Here is a 22,478-nt window from a genome sequence, read left to right on the forward strand (position 1 = left end):
AGGTGTCGAAATCAATAGAGATGATTCCTTTTTAGGGGCTTGAGACTTCGGAGGTATGAGGAAGGGAGAGTAATGTTAATAGCAATAGCAAATCGATCGTCACTTCCATTTCATTTTCCCAATAATGTCAACTTATAAATCAAAAACAAGATCACTCAAATTATAACCAAACTAAAAGTGTGCATCGAAAAATGGGGTGTACAATTGCATTTCCCGTACAAGCCAAGAGAAGACTTTACAAAATAGATTGAGGTTCCCTAGCTAGTTGAAAATATCTACAAGGAGTAGTACTTTTAAAAGACATTTTACAAAAATGCCCCCCTGCTTTGCATAAGAAATCACAAACTTGCACTGGTATTCTTATTAATTTCCCACGCAACGAAGGGATGCCACCGTCTGTTTCCAGTTTCCACGGTAATGGAACAGATGCCTCTCCTTGGAGAGATTTTTCGGTGCCGAACGGGTATATATGTCAACGATCTATCATTTGGTTGTGCTTCTCATACTGTCCAATCTTGTTTTCTTTTCTTCCCTTTTGGAAAGCAAGTTTTCATTTGGACTTGAGCATAAAAGGTTATTTGGTGATTAAAAAAAAAAAAAAATGGTTTGTAGTTTGCTAGCTGTTGCTGCTGCTCTTTTTATTCAACTAGGCGGAAACCCTGTGCACGTGCTTATGGTTGTTGATTCGGTGTTTGTCATCATCCACTTGCTCTCTTTTATGCCCGGTGTCTTATACGGTGGTTTTATCATCATTCACTTAATTACTCTCTCTTATGCCCGGGTGTCTTTTTATTCTTCGGTTTTTTTTTTTTCCTCTCTTTCTTTCGTCTCTTTGAAGTTTTAGTTTCTTTCTCACGAAAGTTTGTTTCATTATTGTAGCCATGGCTTTCGTGGTCAGCATTTAAATTGTGGGGAGGCGTCGAAATCAATGGATATGATTCCTTCTTGGGGACTTGAGACTTCGGAGGTACGAAGAAGGGAGGGTAATGTTAATAGCAATATCAAATCGATCATCACTTCCATTTCATTTTCCCAATAATGTCAACTTATAAATTAACAAGATCACTCAAATCATAATCAAACTAAAAGTGTGCATCGAAAAATGGGGTGGGCAATCTCATTTCCCGTACAAGCCAAGAGTTGAGCCAAATTCTTCGACAGTGCACAAAGAAAGTAAAAAAAAAAAAAAAAAGGAAAAAAAGAGAGAAGACTTTACAAAATAGATTGAGGTTCCCTGGCCAGTTGAAAATATCTACTACTCCAGTACTTTTAAAAGACATTTCCAAACATGCCCCCCTGCTTTGCATATGAAATCACAAACTTGCACTGGTATTCTTATTAATTTCCCACACAACGAAGGGATGCCACCGTCTCTTTCCAGTTTACACGGTAATGGAACAGATGCCTCTCCTTGAGCCCAAGAAGAGGACGTATATATATTTGCTAAATAAAACCTTTAAACTAATTGGATATCCATTTCTAACTAATGGCATATTTTCTCATCATCTTTTAAAAAAAAAAAATGGCATCTCTTCAGTATAGGAAAACGACCTCTACAATCTCTATCCCAGTGTTCTAAAAGGCGCTAGGCACTAGTCAGGCAGCGACCCACCGCCTAGCTCCTTGGCGCCCGCCCTGCAATTAAGTTTTTTTTTTTTTTTTGGAGAGTCCAGATCCTAGGCGCCCGCCTAGCTTTGCCTAGCCCCGCCGAGTGCCTAAACAAACTGCCTAGGGAAAATTGTGGCGGCAACTCGCTGCCTAGGCCACTTTTTAGAACACTGCTCTATTCAATGATATATAAAACAAAAGCAAAACCAATAAAAAGAAGGTTGCTGATTTTGCCACTTTCTATTTTGTTAACGTCACTCTCCTGCAAGTGTATTTTTGCACCAAAAATATACTTGCAAGGGAGTGATGTTAACAATAAAGGAAGTGGCAAAATTATTTCCCAAAAAGAAATGCGATTTGCAGTTTTGGTTACAACGGACACACCCCGTTGCCCTTCTGGAAACCCATCATGTTCGATAGCAAGACCTCTTCTCGATGTTACCAAAAGGCATCCGATACTTCAAGGACAAAGAAAATTAATTTACAATTGATTCATTCATTCAAGGATTATCAAATAAGGGCATATATCCAACGAGTATACGTATCGCCGTTCAAAAAAAAAAATGCCATTCCAAAAAACTGAGTATCCGTATCCTTTATCCTATATGGTCATCACACGAATGTGACACCCATCTCTATCTACTCAAGTAGTCATGCTCATATAGACTCCAACCTTTTAGAGTGGGCCCTAGCCACCTGAGTGTGATCAAGGATATTGTCTAAATTCAACATACATCACTAAACAATGCCCTATATAGTGGGTATCCGACGAGTATCCGTATCGCCGTTCAAAAAAAAAATGCCGCTCAAAAAAATGAGTATCCGTATCCTTTATCCTATATGGACATGACACGGATGTGACACCCATCTCTATCAACTAAAGCAGCCATGCTTCATAGGTCATATAGACTCCAACCTTTTAGAGGGGGCCCTAGCCACCTGAGTATGATTGAGAATATTATTTAAATTTAACATACGTCACTAACCAATGCCCTACATAACTTTGATTACCAAATATATGCAAATATCAATAAAAGCTATGTGGATTTGCAACCTCCGAAAACCTTCACATACAGACGTTCATGTAATATACGGTATATACTAATACAATTGATCGACTATTAATCAACAAAAGAAGGGACAAACTATTAATCAACAAAAGAAGGGACAAAGTAATTTTTATGTCGGCAATATACCTGATAATTTTTTGAACTTTCACCTAAAGAAACTTCACGGTAACTCCGAATTTGCCATCCGTGCATGATTAGGAGAGATGAGGGTCTCGATGTAGTTGTCCCCAACTTCAAATTTATGTAGTATCTCTCCGTTAACATCTACTATCTGTCCATAAGATTTCAACAAAAGTTCGCCTTCTCTGATTGTCCCTATATTTGAGACATATTATTTCTTCTCTAATCTTGGCTTCTAAGTAAAGTTGATGTCAACTATTACTTCCTTGCATAAGAATTTCTTAAAATCAAACATTACTAAGGCTTCATCAAAGTGGTGCTAAATGGATTCTTGCATGCTGCACCCAAAAGGGTGGTGGGTTGTTAAGCTGCGTACGTATTACTTATCCTTGTTAGAGATTCTACCAAATTCTTATTGATCTCCTTTCCAATAACCCATAGGTTGTGTTCGGATCATAGGCTTGTGGAGGGATTCCAATTGGTTTCCTAAATAATCCCCAACTTCATGATCCAAACACATCATTAATACTGTATGCCAAAGAGAGATTTATTAGAATAGTGTACAAAACCGAATCCAGCCCGAAACCCACCTTATCTTCTTCTTCTTCTTTTTTCAAATTAAATCTAAAACTGAATCAGTGTTTAAGAAAATCATGTAGAAACTACCCTTATTGATGTGGATAGGTTTGGGTATCAATCAGTTCGGATGAGATTGCCAGTACGGGTTTGGCTGGACATCCTTCTGGAGGGGGATATCCTGGCTTCCCAACATGGATACAAATAGGAATGTCTCCAGTCTCCATAATCTGGAGGGATATCCTTCTCTGATCCAAAGCAGGAAACCAACTGTCTTCACCAAGTTCATTGACAATACTATCAGACTGATTATGGGGGTGGAACTTCAATTGGGTGAATGGGAAGTGTTTAAAGGTATTGTATCCAAGAATCTTTAGCATTATCTCCATAAAGGATGTTACAATAGCAATGGTTTTGAGCAGAAAGGAGGAACACTTCAATTGGGAGTTTCAATTCAGGAGAAGACTGTTCAGCTGGGAAGAAGAGGAGTTTAATGTCATGCTGTCCATGCTGGATGGATTGCACATCAACTTACAGCCAGATCCTGATCATCCATCATGGGAAGCTTGTAACACCAAAGCCTTTTCAGTCTCCTCAATGTATGGTTAACAGTGTTCTAAAAGTCAGCCGCTTAGGCCGACTACTCCCAATCTAGGCGCTAGGCAGTGGTCCAATGCCTAATCCCCACCTGACCGCTTAGGCAGTCAACTAGTCGGCGCCTAGGCGTTAGGCGAATGAACCGTGTTCTTGGAAGATCAGATAGAGCTTGAGCTTGACAATAAGTTTGACTTCAAAGGCGTTACTCGCAATTTCATCAACTCTGAATCGATGTCCTCATTTTATTGAGTATGAGAGAAGGATCGTCTGGAGAAGTGGCTCACGTATTCTACCTATTTCTATGAATGAGTAGAAACAAAGGGTACGCTCTCTAGAATCTTTCCTCAAGGCTGTTCACTTTCACTTGGTCGCCTGGTATCTTGATACCTCTTTTCTTTCGAGGGCAGGAGTGGAAAGGTCCGAGAGAGCGATTCGCAAAACAATAGTGTGGGAACGATGCTACAGGTACAGCAGCTGCTGTACAGCAGCCCCGCACAGACCATTTTTGCGCCCGTCTCGGGTTCCGCAAAGATGATCGGAGCCGCTCATTTTGTTCAAATGGTCGCCTGGTATCTTGATACCTCTTTTCTTTCGAGGGCAGGAGTGGAAAGGTCCGAGAGAGCGATTCGCAAAACAATAGTGTGGGAACGATGCTACAGGTACAGCAGCTGCTGTACAGCAGCCCCGCACAGACCATTTTTGCGCCCGTCTCGGGTTCCGCAAAGATGATCGGAGCCGCTCATTTTGTTCAAATGGTCGCCTGGTATCTTGATACCTCTTTTCTTTCGAGGGCAGGAGTGGAAAGGTCCGAGAGAGCGATTCGCAAAACAATAGTGTGGGAACGATGCTACAGGTACAGCAGCTGCTGTACAGCAGCCCCGCACAGACCATTTTTGCGCCCGTCTCGGGTTCCGCAAAGATGATCGGAGCCGCTCATTTTGTTCAAAATACTTCGTTTAAGGTCCTTGTAAAAAATCACCTCAATCCGATATCGGGAAGGGTGTTTACGAATCATCCAACTTTGCTTCAAAATTTAGGCTCTTTGCAAGACCTGAGACGGGTGCAAAAGTGATATGTGCGCAGCTGCTGTACAGCAGCTGTTGTACCAGTGGCATTTCTGATAGTGTGGCATGGTGAAAGGTTTCCCGTTGGGGTTTCCGGCACTTATGCGAGTGGAAAAATCCTATTGGAAAGACTTAACCCCTTTCTTTTATACGTTGACAACAAGTTGACAAGATTAACATTCTCACCGGATCCACTCACGACGAGCCCTTTTTCACCCAACTAGCGCGGAACGACTTTTTGAATATAATGTATAAAGTATAAACTCTCTAACAGTCATGAAACCAATCCTAAGGACTTAGCAAAAAAGGTCTTTCATCTGATATGGCACAATGCGGGACCTTATACGGTTCAATGTTTTGGTTGGATGGCACAATTGAGTAGACTTAAGGATTGGCTTCATTCAACAACAGGAACATGCTCTCTGCGAATTCTGTGGATGAGACCACAGAACCAATTGATCAATCACTATCCTGTTTGGATTGATTACTTGTCAATCCTTAGGCTCGAATAGCATATGATTGTCGTGATGTAAGGTGCCAATCTAGTTGGCAAGCTACTCTCACGTTGTGATGCTATCTTCTTTTGCCCTCAATCTTATGTACTTCTATAGATTATTATCAATAAAATTTCCTTCTTTTTTGCCGTTCAAAAAAAATAGAACTGGAACCGCAATTGACCATACTTTAACCAGCATCAATTGAAATCTATCTACCTCTTTAACACCCCCAAAAGTCCAAAACTATTGAAGTTCAAGCTACAATTGTGAGCAAGCAAAAAATATGCTGAACATAGGAAATGCGACAAGTCCACCTTAGCTTCAACATTTCAGAGAGATCCTTCACAGCTATACCAAAAAGGCAACTTTCACTTCCCAAAGCTAACATTTAACTAACTAGATCTGGTTATTTGGTTTTCAGCCAAAAAGGTTCCCACATCTCAGGATCTTCACATCTGTATAGTTGGATAAAACTTTTAAGTCAGAGAGTATAAGATCAACTATTCTGATAGCTAAACTAGTAAGATGAATATTTTGTCTTTCAGATAGAGTTTCCTTTTCAATTTTAACACACCTAAGAGGTATCATTTTACATGAATGACCCCAAGATTTACTCATCCCCATCACAAGCAGGATAACTCTCCTAAAATGAAATTTTCATGTAAGCTAACATTTCCATAAATTAGCCCTTTTATTATGCATTGCCCCCACCATACAACTTGGTAGCAGTAATGAAAAGAAGTAGATCAGTCAAGTCGTCTCCATATTTCATGAGTCATGTCAGGTGAATTCATAACCTATCTCTAACTGAAATTTCCTAGTTGTGCTGTTAGAAGGAGTGGCTTCTGTACATATAAAGTTGAGTTTCAGTTACAGTTGCAGCTTTGAAAGGTTGAAATGTGTGTACAGACTACGATGCAAACCTGTGGCGGACCAGAAATATTCTAACCATGATCTAAAGCTTTAGTTAAACAAGAGAAGCATGATATGCCAAGAAAACGAAATTGTTAGATAGGTGAATCAAACTGAAGCATTTAGAAATGAAGGAAATGGGAAACTGATCAATGATAGCGAATAAACACAAGGAAAATAAGATTCCTATATTTGAATTGGATAGAGTTGACTCTGTTGATAGCGGCTATTTTCAAACTTAATTTCTATGTCCACATTGGCTAACCAATAGTAGGCTAGTAGCTTGTACAGAATGCAGATATACAAGCATTGCTCATGATGTCGCGTTCAAGGTTGGAACTGTTGCAGTGCGTGGTCCTCCACATTGAAGTGATGGCGATGAGGTTTTCGGCAAGATGACAATGAGCTGGGTGATGAAAAACATTAGTTTCATAGTTTATTTTTACGAAATAGCTGATTATTTTGAAATGTTTACAAAACGCAAAATTCTAACTTGGGTGGTGTGCGATCCCAGAAACTCCATAGCAGAAGGACCCATGGGCTTAAAACAAAGCACAGATCGCAATTCAAGCACTACAACAATGAACAACCTTAATAGGTAGATCTTTGACCACTGAACCAATGACCCCTTTCTTTGAATAAATATATAATTAGCAAAATCAAAAAGCTTTTTCGCAAGTCGCTAACAAAGTCCAAAACCAAGAACACTAGTTCTCATTGAGAAAATGAGTATAACTGCCAATAAATCATATTGCTAGACAAATGAGAATTGAAATAGTAGTAGTTCGGCATTGTGTTGGAATTTTGACAATCTATGAGGACCCTAACTACTATACCATAATAGTGGAAATCGAAAACTAAAACTAGAGGCATAGAACAGGAAAGCATGTAGTTTCAGTACTTGCAACTATTAAATTTCATGAACTTAATTCTCACATACTCAAAGCAAGCATAAGGTTATCAGTGGATAAAATTCAAATTCATGATCATGAGCTATCTCTCGAGACCCAGCAGCTCCTGGAAACCCCATTCTCCATGTTACATAGATTCTTCTAAAATCTAAATGTATAAACTACCTGTTTCGACATCCGAATAAGGGTATGGACATTCACCTGGCAATCATATTTTGGATTATCAAGAACCATGCAAAGAACTCTTTTAAACTAAATGTATAAACAACCCGTTTTGACATCCATATTTTGGATTTTGGATTATCATGAACCATGCAAAGAACTCTCTTGTATAGGTGTGGTTCATGGACTTGAGATGGAAATTAGATGAATTCCATAACTGCCAGCACTAGACCCCCATAATTGAGTCCATGTAAAACATCCCCTTGTTCCTCGATCTTCAGTTTACAGTCAAGAGGTTGTCATTTGCCAATCATTCACTAAATTATCGCAAATGATGGAATTACTCATTTTGGGTAATAACTGCCCCCTAGTCTGAATCGGACCAAATTTTGCAAAAAATCAAAAGTTCTACACTAGGAAACTAATTACAAAATCAAATAAAATTCTTCAAACTAAATGACCCCATAATGAAGTGATATAACACAAGTTACACAATAGTACCTTAACTCAAAGATTTAACATTTTAACTTCAAAGCATCCATTGGTGAGAAGAAGCGTGGTACATCAGCAACTGAAGCACCCCGGAGTGAATTACCGCAATGGTTAATCTTCTTCAGCACTCTTGTTTGTGGATTGTACGAAGCTAGAGTAATCTTGATGGAATCATTTTCAGAACTTTTGTTGAACATCATCAACAGAGTTCCATCTTTCAACATTTTCAGTGGCTTGGCAGTTCCAAGCCTTGCTCCCTCAATGACACATTCCAAAGTCCAGGACCAAAAATCTCCATAATCTTTCATCACCCAAAGTTTCTGTACATATAACGGACAGTCTTCCTGAATGTACAACCAATTATCTACAACGCCAAGATACGGAAAAGAAATTCCAATGTGAGATGGCAAGGGGAAGCTTCCGAATTTCTCTTTCTCGATATCGAAATAGCAAATGAACCATGAATTCTCATTCTCAAAGCCTATCCAGTGAAAAGCCCCATTCAGAAAAACCAATTGCGACGTATAAACAGGGGGTGGCTGTTCGGGGTATCCAATGCTCCTCCACTTATCGTCAATCCCAATTGTATAAATGTCAAAGCCCAATATAGATGGACGAGAAGTACTAGTAAAAATGTCAAAGCCCAATATAGATGGACAAAAAGTACGATAAAATCTTAACACCTTGTACTGATCAGTAACCGGACTATGCCCGAACCCAAATCCTGAAGTAGGAAGATTCTTATCAATTTTAGGAGGTTTAGGAAGAATAAAATGTTGTGCCCTAAGTGGGTTACACACAATAACACGGTCATCACCAAAAAGCGAGCAATTTGACAACAAAATTAACCCATTACACGAGGCCGCAATATGCATTCCAGAAAAGTAGACCTCAGTTTTGAATTTCATGGTGGCTCTGTAGTGCTCTAAAATGGGGGGATCGTGGAGTTGGAAGATTTCAAAGTGAGAGGAGGCGGAGTTACTTTTATAAATATTATTGATATCACCGTTGCGGAAGAAGAAGAGGCTGAGAGGAGACCTTGAGAGGTGCAATCTTTCGAAGTGGGGGTCGAGAATGAGGTCGCGCCAAGCCTTGGAAACTTGCTTGCAGGTGAAGATGGAGTTGAGAGGGAGTCGAGATAGAATGTCGCATACGATGGGATTTGGGACGTCTGAAATGGTTGCGACGGAGACGGCGGCGGTGTTCGGAGCAGCACTTCTCTTTGTTCCTCTCATGTTGTCTTCTCCGTCAACTCTGATCCGAAACCCTAGATTTGCAGAGGACAACAAATGGGAATTACTAGTACCTCCTTTGGAAGATTTAAAATGAAAGAGTACTTATCCATATCTAATTATGCAGAAAAAGCTAAAGGGTCCGACGGTCCCCATACCGGCTACGCGGAATCCACTATTTTAAATGGAAGAGTAATTATCCATATTTAATATTATTGAACGACTCATTTTTCGTGTAGCCCGTATGGGAACTATAGTGGGCTTCGCGTGACTGTCAGTACCTATAATGTTCTTAATTATGAGTAATAGAAGATAAAATAGTAGGAGTAGTAGTTATAGGACACCACGTTTTTGAGACCCGTTTCGGAGTCTCACACAAATAGTCGGACAATTTAATTTTTTTTAATACATTTTATTAAGGGTCTTTGTAAAAAAATCAGTTTTATTCGGATATGGGTAAAGATTTGATCAATTCGTTGCTCAATTTTTTGCCAACGAATTGGACGTAGAATCAATATCCAACTGTCACGCCCTCAATTTTCAACATAAATAATGAATACTCTTTCGATAAATAAAGTCCTCGCAGTGATACGGTTAATGCACAAAAGATCTTCCCTTCGTCTGTTCTCAAATAAAATTCAAATATTACACTTCTGGCTCGACAGCCCAAGTCATCAAAATACCAATATCCAAAGAAAATAATATTACAGTTTACTACAAACATCTTTCCAAAATACTTCTTTCGAATCAAATGCATGGAAATTCCTCTTGAATACCTTTAAAAGATATGTTCAAACATGCACAATAAGCACTCCATGCCAACCTCCTTTGCTTTGTACCTGAAAATGATAGGGTTCGAGCATACACGCGCCTAATAGAAAATTTTATACTCAAGCTATAAGTAAATACGACGAACTATGCACCCAGAGTGAATGAATGCTACAAGATATCATACAGAAACATGAGTCTTTACCACAAACGAGTATACTATAGCCAAGGGGATCAAGATTTCATAAAGGTATCCCTAATAGCTCACACATTGAACTAGAAGCAGAAACCAACTCGAATCGTTCTAATTAAACCACAACTTGTCCCCAACCGTCACTTGTCCATCGCTACGCAAATTCAAAATTTAAATTCTCATATGAATACTCCATTCTGCCTCAATCTACACGTATATGTGATGATCACGCCCCAACGGTTATATGGGAGCAACAATAAATATGTACAACGAACCCAAAGATGCTAATGACAATGAATACATCTCTCATCAGAACAATACGAACATATCACTGAATTTCCTTTTAGAACATAATCAATTTGTCTTGTCTTTTTCAAGTATTAGTTATTTTCCTTTACAGTACAATTCAAGGCATTTGGGACCCCGTGCGTCCACTAAAACTTTGCATTCAATTCCGGGTATTTATGACCCCATGAGTCCACTAAAACTTTACATTCAATTCCGGGCATTTGGGACCCTGTGCGTCCACTAAAACTTTTCATTCAATTCCGGGCATTTGAGACCCCGTGCATCCACATTCAATTCCGGGCATTTGGAACTCCGTGCGTCCACTAAAAATTTCCATTTAATTCCGGGCATTTGGGGCTCCGTGCGTCCACTACCAATCATTTCACCACCGGTTGGTGATACCCGTTCAAAAATCCTTTTTAAACCATTTCATTAATCACTTTCATGATCTCCTCGTCTAACAACACATCATCACACAATCATATCCCGATTTTCAGCAGAGCAGTCCGTGTTCGAAAATTCATTAAAAATTGCATACTCAATATTTTTCAATGATTCCAATGCCAAATCGTTACCACCTTACCAATCTTTAAAACCCACAAGGACCCATAACCAATAGGGTCGTTTAACCATAACAAACGATGAAAAACGCTGCTCTGTAAGCTGTCCAGATTTCCAGGTTACAGGGCAATCTTCTAAAAGTCACAATAAATCGAATTCTTAATATTTTCGAGCGATTCCAGTTTCAAAAGTTGAACAATTGGACGAAGTTTAAATGATGCGAAGAAACCCTAGTCAAATTCTCACTCCAAAGGTGGGGAAAGAGGCATTTACAGTAGCTACACGAATCTGTCACACAGCAACATGACAGATTGCAGACCAGTTTTCTAAAATCCACCATTAATTCAATTCTCAACGGTTTCGGGTGATTCCGGCGGCATTAGAACGGGCTTTAAGTCTACTCTATTTCATATAAAGGGACCAAATTCAATTCCAAGTTTAAGAAGATGAAAAACCCCAAAAACAGTGACCTGTTCCGCAGAATTTCGGAAATGAAAGAAACAACCTCAAACAACGAAACAAGGCATGATCTAGGTACATAAACACCGTATAAACGCACAACAAGAGTAAAAAAATCCCTACCTCATGAGTTTTGAGCAGAACCCGACCGTTTGACCAAGTCAACCAAGTTCCTACGTGGTCCGATCATGATTTTTCTTGGATGGATAGGAAGCCCGCACTCCGTATAGAAACTTTAATTCTTGGACTTTGTCCGGAATCACGCCCTAAGTAGATGAATTCCAGGAGAGAAGAGGTGGGAGAGTTTTCGGATGGTGGGAGAGAGAGAGACGTACAGGTGGGAAACGAAAAAGAAAAAGCAGATGGAGAAATGATTCTCCTGATGCAATATAATCTCACATATACACACTTGCACCCCTTCAATTCCCAATGCAATCAATCACACCCAAAACTCATGACTCCCACACTTTAAACCCCCAAATGAAATAACCTCGACATTTCTCGTTTCTCCTCAATTTACGCCTTTACTAACAATTATCGTGTTTCTTAAAGAAGAAAATTACGGGTCTCTACACGAGTGAGCGGATTTTAAAAAAATTGAACGACTACGATCATTTCTTTGGAATTCTTAAATGGATTTGTACATACAATGTAGGCGGGTTGACTTTTGGGCTTCTTTCATAAATTTTTGGGAAAATGACGGTCCAGGACGTGTTTTGATAATTAATACTCCCTCCGTCCCTTTTTAAATGTCCTACTTCGTAACTCCAACTTATTAAAAAAACATCATCATTATACCTTTCACATCAATTTTTTCCTCCACTTTCCTTACTTACCTATCATCATTACACTTTTTACTCACTAACTTTTTAAAATGGAATCTACTTTTAAGGACAAAATAGACAATGTACCAACTTTTACCCACTAACTTTACCAAATGGACACTTATTAAGGGACAGCCCAAAATGAAATACTGGACTATAATAAGGGGACGGAGGGAGTACCTGATAAAAAAATGCTAAGAACATTTGTAAATACTAAAAATATCCTTATCAGATATTAATTATTAAAACACGTCATTGATCGTCATTTTCCCCATATTTTAGTGCGAGGAATAAGACAATTGGGCCAATTGAAAATTAAGCCCAAATACAACTGATTATTTTTCCGTTTTTATTTGCTATTTTGTTTTTGTTTTTGTTTTTTTTCTGATCTTGCTGTTTTTGTTTTTTTTTTAATTATCGTGGGTTTGTTCCTATCGATGGACTTCGGCTTAGGGTTTGTAGTCCTTTTGGCAAATTTTGAGTAATCAAAATTTATGAGTTTCGGTTAAAAAAAAAATTTGTCATCGGACAAACTTAAACCTTTTGATTTACAATTATTTGTTAACCAAGTAAATTAGCATAATGTGGCACCTTTTTTTTTTTGATCCGCAATGTGGCACCTTAAAGGGTTCAATGTTTTGGTTGGATGGCAAAATTGGTGACTTTCTCTCAAGGATTGGCATCATTTTGTGGTGAGACCACATAATCAATTGTTCACTCACTATTCTGTTTGGGTTGATTACTCATCAATTCTTGGGTTTGAATAGCATATAATTGTCGTGGTGTAAGGTGCCAACCTGGTTGGCACACTATTCTCACGTTGTGATGCTATCTTCTCTTGCCCACAATCTTATCTACTTCTATATATTATTATCAATAAAATTTCCTTCTTTTCTGCCGTTCAAAAAAAGAAAACAATAGAACTAGAACCACAATTGACCATACTTCAACCAGCATCAGTTGAAATCTATCAACAATTTAACAACCCCAAAAGTCCAAAACTATTGAAGATCAAGCTACAATTGTGAGCAAGCAAAAAATATACTGAACATAGGAAATGCGACAAGTCCACCTTAGCTTCAACATTTCAGAGAGATCCTTCACAGCTATACCAAAAAGGCAACTTTCACTTCCCAAAGCTAACATTTAACTAACTAGATCTGGTTATTTGGTTTTCAGCCAAAAAGGTTCCCACATCTCAGGATCTTCACATCTGTATAGTTGGATAAAACTTTTAAGTCAGAGAGTATAAGATCAACTATTCTGATAGCTAAACTAGTAAGATGAATATTTTGTCTTTCAGATAGAGTTTCCTTTTCAATTTTAACACACCTAAGAGCATCTCCAATCCATCCAAAATAGAGGATGTATGTAACACATTGAGGGGAGATTTTGTAATTTATTCCATTTTTTCTTCACTTTTTGTACTTTTTGGGAGAATCTTTGAGGGACCCATCGTCCTTTTTAGAGTTTTGGAGGAATTTTGTACTCCAAATTTACTTTTGATCCTCCATTTTTAGAGGACCAAATTTACTTTTAGAGGACCAAACTCTAAAAAGAACGATGGGTCCCTCAAAAATTCTCCCAAAAATTACAAAAAGTGAAGAAAAAAGAGAATAAATTATAAAATCTCCCCTCAATGTGTCACATCCATCCTCTATTTTGGAAAAATAGAGGTGGATTGGAGATGCTCTAAGAGGTATCATTTTACATGAATGACCCCAAGATTTACTCATCCCCATCACAAGCAGGATAACTCTCCTAAAATGAAATTTTCATGTAAGCTAACAATTCCATAAATTAGCCCTTTTATTATGCATTGCCCCCACCATACAACTTGGTAGCAGTAATGAAAAGAAGTAGATCAGTCAAGTCGTCTCCATATTTCATGAGTCATGTCAGGTGAATTCATAACGTATCTCTAACTGAAATTTCCTAGTTGTGCTGTTAGAAGGAGTGGCTTCTGTACGTGTCCGGCTGTGATGCCCCAAGGTGGTATTGGGGCATCATGCCCCTGTTTTCCCTAAGCCATTAGATATTCCTCTTTTAATCTCAACCACTCGCTGAGCCCCTCCCTCTCTCTCTTGTTACCTTCTACGCCGGTTGTAAAAAAATTTGAAAGCCCTAAATTTTTTTTGCCAGTCTCTCATTCTCTCTATCTTCTCACGCCTCTGTACCTCTTCCGCCATTCCGCGACGGCTCCTCCACGGCACCTCGCCTCGCCTCCGCTCTTCCACTATGTCACGTCTTGCTGCACAACTCCAGTCGAGGTACCTCTCTCTCTCTCTCTCTCTCTCTCTCTCTCTCTCTCTCTCTCTCTGCCTTCAAACGAGCCCAGGCCCACCAATGGAGTGGCTGCCCCAAACAACAACCGTTATTAATTTCGATTCTTGATGACTCAAGTATGAGCAGTGTTATGCATGAAGCTAGTTTCTCTAGCCCGGATTTTAAAGCCAAAATTGAACGATCTTTGAATTAATTCAAACACAATCAATCAAACCCCAATTAGAATTGGATTTTGACCAAACTCGAGTTCCACTAGTACGGTTTTGATGCCTAATCAGAATCTGTACTTAAACCCCAAATTACAAGAGGAGAATTTTATATTTTTGTTCAATCTGGAAGGAATAGAAATAAAGAAGTTAAACGGGTTGTTGATATCTTGTTGAGGTATATTTTAAACTCCGATTTTGGTTGGGGAGTCTGAGCCGGAGATGGTGGTGGTAAGGTGGGTAATTAGGAGGATTGCGAAAGGGGAATTGGGTGAACGTGAAGGAGCATTTATTAGGAATGTTCAGGTTATTCTGTTTGGGAAATAGCTTTGTTTGGACAAGAGTTTAATACCCAATAAGGTTGAGGAATTGGTGATCTCTTTTTCCTTTGATCATTGCATGTGTTTGGAGTCAATTTTTTTTATCTTTCCTTATTGATGAATGATAAATTTTATTTGTAAATTGGAACCTTACATAATCATCTTGGAGTGGCAGTTTCTATTGCAAAGTTTCAAATTCACTTCACTTTTGTTGTGGTTTATTCAAGAATTGGACAGTTTATAAGTAGATGATATCTTTAATGTTTGGGTAAATAAGTTAATATTTTGTCAAACTTTCTCTTGTTCTCTGAATTGTAAATTTCCTATAAATGTGCAAAGTTCATCTGTTCTTTTCTTCTTCACCATGTGTTTCTTCTTCTTGTTAATTTTCAAAATGTTTAGTACTTCAGTCTCATGGTGTTAAGTTTCAAACTTACTGTCATATTTATCAAATTGTATTGCTAATTTAGAGTAATACCCATTATTTTGATGTGCACGTTATAAACTGGATGTACTTACCATGTCAAAGAACATACTTACCATTAATATTGACACCATGTGTGGCAAGTAAGCAAGACTCTAGACTTGTTGCACCTAAGAAGAATTGACAAAAAGGTCTAAACATGTAGTCAATATTTCTTTTCAGAAAGAAAAGTACTAGCAAAAGTCATGGTATGTTTGCATAAAGAAGTAATGGTTGAATGTTATGGTGGTAATAATGATCAAGTTTTGTGGTATGCGTAGCCCTATTCTATGGTAAGTATGGTATAAACAATGATCAAGTTCTCTGATGTATGGAACGTGATTCAAGGAGATTGATGACTTCCATATAGGAGTTGGAATTGGTGATGTAGTATTTTTTTTTTTTTTTTGTTCTTGCCTATCCATTGTGCGACAATATGCTTGAATGAATTTGTGACTGAAGTTACCATTCAAGCACCCATGGTTGGAGTGGAAAAATTACTTAGTTGTAAGAGAATTTCTACCAACGTAGCTTATAGTTACAAAGAACTTAAACTCCCTTTAGCATGGTGGTATTGAAGTTGCGATTGGGATTTAGACATGAGCAGATGACCATCATATCGAATTACGTCTTTCACAAACGAATGGCAGATTTGTTGCTTATTAAAAGAGTCGGTGTATGGTAATTTCTTCCCTTTTATTGTTGACTATTCAACATCCGAAGGAATTTTTATTGATTTGGGCTTTGTTTACTTTGTCCATTTAGGAAACTTCGGCTTATAGACGGTCCAACAATTAAAGAGCGAGCTTCTACAGGCGAAGGCTTTCATTGAGCAAGATCAAGACCGATGGTTGGGGAAACAATCATTACTTTGGCGGTCCGTTAGTCCTGGGAGTTGTAAATTGTGTTAAATGAATTTATGAATCCCGGATCAAAAAAAAAAAAAAAAGAATTTATGAATCCTTATGTTGAGTGACATTCTGTGTAGTCCTGGTAGTGGTTGAAACATTTTTTGTAATACATATTTTTCACACTTGTGTGGAGTGGTTAATTTTATAAGATGAATTGAATACTTACATTGGGAAACAATGGTGGGTGACATTGTGGTTCTTCTTTGTTTTGATGAATTTTGGTAAATGCGATGCCTTGGCTATTTTGAATCTTTTGATGAATTTTCTGTTTTTGTTGACCTTATTGGTGTAATCGGTGTTGATAAATGGAAAGATACCCTACCATTTTGGTGGGTATTCCATAAATTGGAGGTACTTACCAAGTTAATGAACATACTTACCATGAATATTGTATGTATTTACTTGAAATTGGACGTACTTAACACAGACTTGGGAAGAAAATTCTTGGCAATTGAAGCTATTTACCATATCAATGAACACACTTACCACGAATACTGGATGTATTGACTACAAACTAGACACACTTAACACAGAATGATCTTAGAATGACATCTAAAACAAGCTTTCTTAAGTAGTACGTAGCAAAAACCGTGATATGATCGCATCAAGAGATAATAACAAAAATTTTATTGTTTCGAAATAGAGATACTCCTCTTTGATATATTGATATAACTAGAGGTATGTACTATCACAAACCACAATATATTTTTCTAATTTATATTGGTAAGTAATTGTTACTAATTAGTAAGTTTGATCATTTTTGTGGTAAGCGTGGCCTTATACTATGGTAAAAATGGTAAGCAAAACTTTAGACTTGTTGCACCTAAGAAGTTGGTAAAAAAGTCTGAATATGTAGTAAGTGTATCATTTTCAAAAAGTAAGTACTAGCATAAACCGTGGGATATTCACATCATGAAGTAACAACTGAATGTCATTGTGGTAACAATGATCAGGTATTGCAGTATGCGTAGCCTTATTCAATGGTAAGTATGACATTAATGACAGGTACGTATGAATTTATGTAACATAACTAATGGATCATAATAAAGGTAGTTAAAAAGGTAACTAACATAATAAATTTAATGTCACTTAGTTCTACTTAATTTGTATTACCTTGTAATCAAAGCATAATACATCAATGATTAATAAAACTAAATAATTTATGGAATAACCATTATGGATCAATAGTTAGTGGTTACTCATACATTAGCCAATGGTAGCATTCACTCATTGATCACAACCAACACTATTGTTAACTACTACATCTACTAATGACATGATCACTATCAACCTACATTAACTAATTCATTTTAGCTAATTATATTAATGCTCAACCATCACTATAACGTTAATATAATTGGCCAATGACTCTAGCTACTATAGTCAATTATCACTCATTGAATATGACATGATGGTGATCATATCTACTAATGACATGATCATTATCAATCTACATTAACCAATTCATTTTATCCAATTGTATTAATGCTCAACCATTACTACAGCGTTAATACAATTGGCCAATGACTCTAGCTACTATAGTCAATCATTACTAATTGTTACAATATCACGTTAATCGATTGCAGAAATCATTTCAAATAAATAATTTAAATATAATTAGGAGATTATTAAAATAATATGGTTTATATTTATTATTTTTAAAAATTTGTTATAAGAAACATATATACACAAAGTAAAAATTTAATGGAATATATTAACAACATTAATCGTAAGTTATTCAATATAATAAATGAATAAATGTTTTCTCAATAATATTTGTAAAATACTTTTTAATTAAAAATATTTTAATAAAAAATCAAGACAATTTTTTGGCTTAAATATTTAGTTTTGAAATTTTGTTATAAAAAATTTGTTTACAAATTAAACATTATTCAATTAAATTTATATTTTCATCCAATATTTGATAGTCTATTACACAAATGATTAGAAAAATGACAAAAAGTAGGGTGAATATGATAAAAAGTGGTGCGAACTTATAAATTTTCAATAATTAAAAAGATTCTTGCGAAAAGGTACATTTTTTAGCCAAAAAAATTTATTTTCCCACCAAAAACCGGCTACCTAGAGAACAAGTTAGAGAGAGAAAGAGCTAAAACGTTGAAGTGTAGTCTTTTGTTGTGGTAAGTATCAGCATAAACTATGGTAAGTAGAGCCAGTGTTTATGGTAAGTATGATAACGTTTTTTCCTGAAAAAAAAGGCAAAACCACCATACTTTTTGAGGGTGGTTTTAATCCAACGGCTCAAATTCATCCAAAACCTGATCTAAAGGCCCATATTAAATGGGGGCATCATGCCCCAATACCACATTGGAGCATAATAGAAAAATTGCTTCTGTACATATAAAGTTGAGTTTCAGTTACAGTTGCAGCTTTGAAAGGTTGAAATGTGTGTACAGACTACGATGCAAACCTGTGGCGGACCAGAAATATTCTAACCATGATCTAAAGCTCTAGTTAAACAAGAACAAAAACAGGAATCCACAATTTCCCCAGGAAAAAAGAAGTATGATATGCCAAGAAAATGAAATTGTTAGATAGGCGAATCAAAGTGAAGCAGTTAGAAAGGTAGGAAATGGGAAACTGAAGAATGATAGCGAATAAACACAAGGAAGATAAGATTCCTATATTTGAATTCAATGAATTGGGATAGAGTAAGACTCTGTTGAGATGGGGAGATTTTCAAACATTGGCTAACTAATAGCTAGTACAGAATACAGCTATACAAGCATTGCTCATTGTGTCTCGTTCAATGTTTGAACTGTTGCACGCGTAGTCCTCCACATAGGGGTGACGGCGATGAGGTTTTCGGCAAGATGACAATGAGCTGGGTGATGAAAAACATTAGTTTCATAGTTTATTTTTACGAAATAGCTAATTATTTTGAAATGTTTACAAAACGCAAAATTCTAACAACTTGGGTGGTTGGTGTGCGATCCCAGAAACTCCATAGCAGAAGGACCCATGGGCTTAAAACAAAGCACAGATCGCAATTCAAGCGCTACAACAATGAACAACACTAATAGGTAGATCTTTGACCACTGAACCAATGACACCTTCTTTGAATAAATATAGTGCATAATTAAAAAAAAAAAAACTGAGTGGGCATCACAGAAATAGCTCAATCCGATATGTGTAGGTGTCCAATTTAATCTTTCCATTTTTAAAAAATTGACAAAAATGGAAAGATTGGATAAAAAACTGGAAGATTGGATCGAGTACCTATACATATTGGATTCCCACTCGGTTTTTTATTTTAAAATTATTGAATGGCTTGAATTTTCCGTGCAAAATCCGTAATAGCTCCCGCGTGGCCATCATACCCGTCGATATGGGTATAGTTGGTACCTATAGCAACGTTCCTAATTATGAGTAATCGAAGATAGGAGTAGTAGTTATAGGACACCACGTTTTTTGGAATCCAGGTACAGGTAAAGGTGCCTATAAAAAATTAGTTTAGTCAGATACGGATAAAGGTTTGATCAATTTTTTGCTCAAATTTTTGTCAATGAATTAGGTTTGAAGTTGATATCTGACAGAGCTGATTTTAAATAAACAAATAAAATTACTCTGATCATCTGTTTAGAATCCTAAATGGACTTGTACATAGAACGGAGGCGGGTTGACTTCTGGCCTTCATTCACAGATTTTAGCGCCAGGAATAAGACAATTGGGCCAATTGAAAATTAAGCCTAAATTACAATGGACTATGGATTATGGATTATGCACTTTTACTTGACGACAGAAATATCAGGCAAAAAATTTTGTTAGCCGAAAAAGGCCCACCACGCTTCTTCTGTTGGTTATGAATTTGTCACCGGACAAACTAAAACCTTTTGATGTAGTACAATTATTCATTAACCAAGTAAATTAGCATGGAAACTTATTTTCTTCCAACTCGATTGAAAAGAGCAACCCGCCTGCCCCCTTCTCTCTCTCTCTCGCGCCCTCCAGTAACCACTGATTCGCAGCCCTCGAATCCTCAACTAGTGATCGGTCTTGCGAGGGCGAGGGGAGTGTTCGTCATCTCCTCCTCTCTTCCTTACTCTCTATTTGTTGAAATATTCTACGATTTGATTTGCTATTTTCGTATCTCTTCGAAATATTGTGGGTAATTGCCATTTCATCTGAGAGTGTGAAGTCTCATCTTCTTGCAAGAATTTTTTTTCGCCTTTTGGCGATATTTTGGTCTACAGTTTAGGCTCTTTAAAGTGTGTAGCTTCATATTGACGTCGGTGCAAACAATGCTCTACCACAGTGTGATATCTTTGGCGAGGATAACTCAGTGATGGATTGATTGTGCGAGATCTGTAGCATGCGGAACTCAATGGTGCGTTCGTGTTTAGCTTGGACCTCCGTTTTGATAAAATTAAGTTCGTTGATTTTTTCTTTTGACTAGCATTTTATATCATCTGAGACTGCCAGGAAGATATTGGTTTTTCTGCAAAATGTGCTCAGGCTTGATGTCTTGATCAGGGTGAAAGACATTAAGGGCCCGTTTGATAATAGTGATAGATGGATGAGATTCGTAAGGAAATGAGATTAGAATTAAAATTGTTAATGAGAAGGGATTGATAATGAATATGTTTATTTGGAGTGAGATTAGATGATGAGATTATTAATATCATGTTTGTTTGAAATACGATTCGATGATGTGATTGAATTGATAGAAGAAATTGGTGATGAAAATGGATTGGTAATGTGAAGGAGTTGGGATAGGACTATTAATACCAAGTCCCACGAGGTGATAGCAATACCCCTTATTACCCGGATTATTCATCCCATCGGACTAGTAGTCCAAACTATTTTTGGTTAACAAACAAAGGCTTCATAATCCCAAAGGATTAGTTATCCAATCCCAACATGCAAGAGCCTTATCAAACGGGCCCTAATTGCTTTGTGTCTATTTTTCATGGTTGAATGTGGTAGATTCTAATGATTTGCGCTAGCTGATCTGTTAATCTTTAGCCTAACCACGTGACTCAAAATGTTAACTTCAAGTTATATACACCTTGTTTGGTTTGCATTTTTGAAAGTTATATTTGATGTAATGAGTGGTAACAAGTTGAGAGAGACAGAAAGAAAAATGTATTGAGAAATGTGTAGAGAAAAAAATGAGATGAGATGAAATGTGAACCAAACAAGATAATAGTAACCTGTCGCATTTCGTTATATACTGCACAATTCTCCCCTTAGCCTAAGCAATGTGGGACAAGGTTCTGAAATAGATATTTGGTTTGGCTGTCTCCAAAATATTTGTTTGAAATCTCATAATTATAAGTGTCACTAGGCATGCATCAATATAGCTTACTTATTGTCAAAAAAAATATGTATATAATTATCAGAAATGATTCGTGCACAGCAGCTGTGCACAGCAGTCTGTGCACGTAGCACAGCTCTATAATTATGTTCTCTTCTATTGTAGTCTTTCAATCGAAAGGAGCAAAAAGAAAACAAAAATGCTAGACTTACAACAAAATTCTACAACGACATAGTTACAACATTCTTACACATCAGTACTGGGCCCAGGAACTCAGGATGTGTAAGGATGATTCTGGACCCTAGTGCTGACGTGTAAGGATATTGTAACTATGTTGTAGGATTTTGTTGTAAGCCTAACATAAGCTAGACTTCTTGAACGAATAGCCAACAATCACCCCCAAAAGCACTCCTACATAGTATATACTAGTGATATATACCACCATTGTCCGAGCAACTATTTAGTGGTTTGAGGTACCGCTATGTGGTACCCCAACACCTCTAACACTCTATTCCATTGCAAATTAATGTGGGGCCTTTGAGTTGATACGTGATCGTGTTCCAAAACAATCCAATAATTTTTCCCATAACCCTATATATTCAGTCATCATTAAGACCATCTCATTGCCTAGTACTAAAATGGCCGTGAAATTTAATGTTTGGTAGAAAGTATAAACAATC

The 22,478-nt window shown here is 37.3% G+C and overlaps 1 protein-coding gene across 2 annotated transcripts; it reads right to left on the reverse strand.

The window, feature by feature from the left end:
* Positions 1–5,741: 5,741 nt before the first annotated feature.
* Positions 5,742–11,873, reverse strand: LOC131317788 (putative F-box protein At1g46984). Of its 2 annotated transcripts, XM_058347428.1 has the most exons (3): positions 11,634–11,873; positions 8,019–10,080; positions 5,742–5,987 (listed from the first exon to the last, which is right to left on the reverse strand). In XM_058347428.1, exon 2 carries the CDS (start codon positions 9,242–9,244, stop codon positions 8,033–8,035), a length of 1,212 nt encoding a protein of 403 aa, XP_058203411.1. In that variant the 5' UTR covers positions 9,245–10,080; positions 11,634–11,873; the 3' UTR covers positions 5,742–5,987; positions 8,019–8,032. The 2 variants fall into 2 exon arrangements, with proteins under 2 accessions (XP_058203411.1, XP_058203410.1); XM_058347427.1 differs by lacking the exon at positions 5,742–5,987 and having other exon boundaries at positions 7,799–10,080.
* Between the last annotated feature and the right edge of the window lie 10,605 nt (positions 11,874–22,478).

The sequence above is a fragment of the Rhododendron vialii genome, chromosome 2a (genome assembly GCF_030253575.1).
Source record: "Rhododendron vialii isolate Sample 1 chromosome 2a, ASM3025357v1".
NCBI classification, from domain to species: domain Eukaryota; kingdom Viridiplantae; phylum Streptophyta; class Magnoliopsida; order Ericales; family Ericaceae; genus Rhododendron; species Rhododendron vialii.

Coding starts and splice junctions, on each gene's coding strand:
- LOC131317788 (XM_058347428.1), bottom strand. CDS start 9,244: ATGAGAGGAACAAAGAGAAGTGCTGCTCCGAACACCGCCGCCGTCTCC.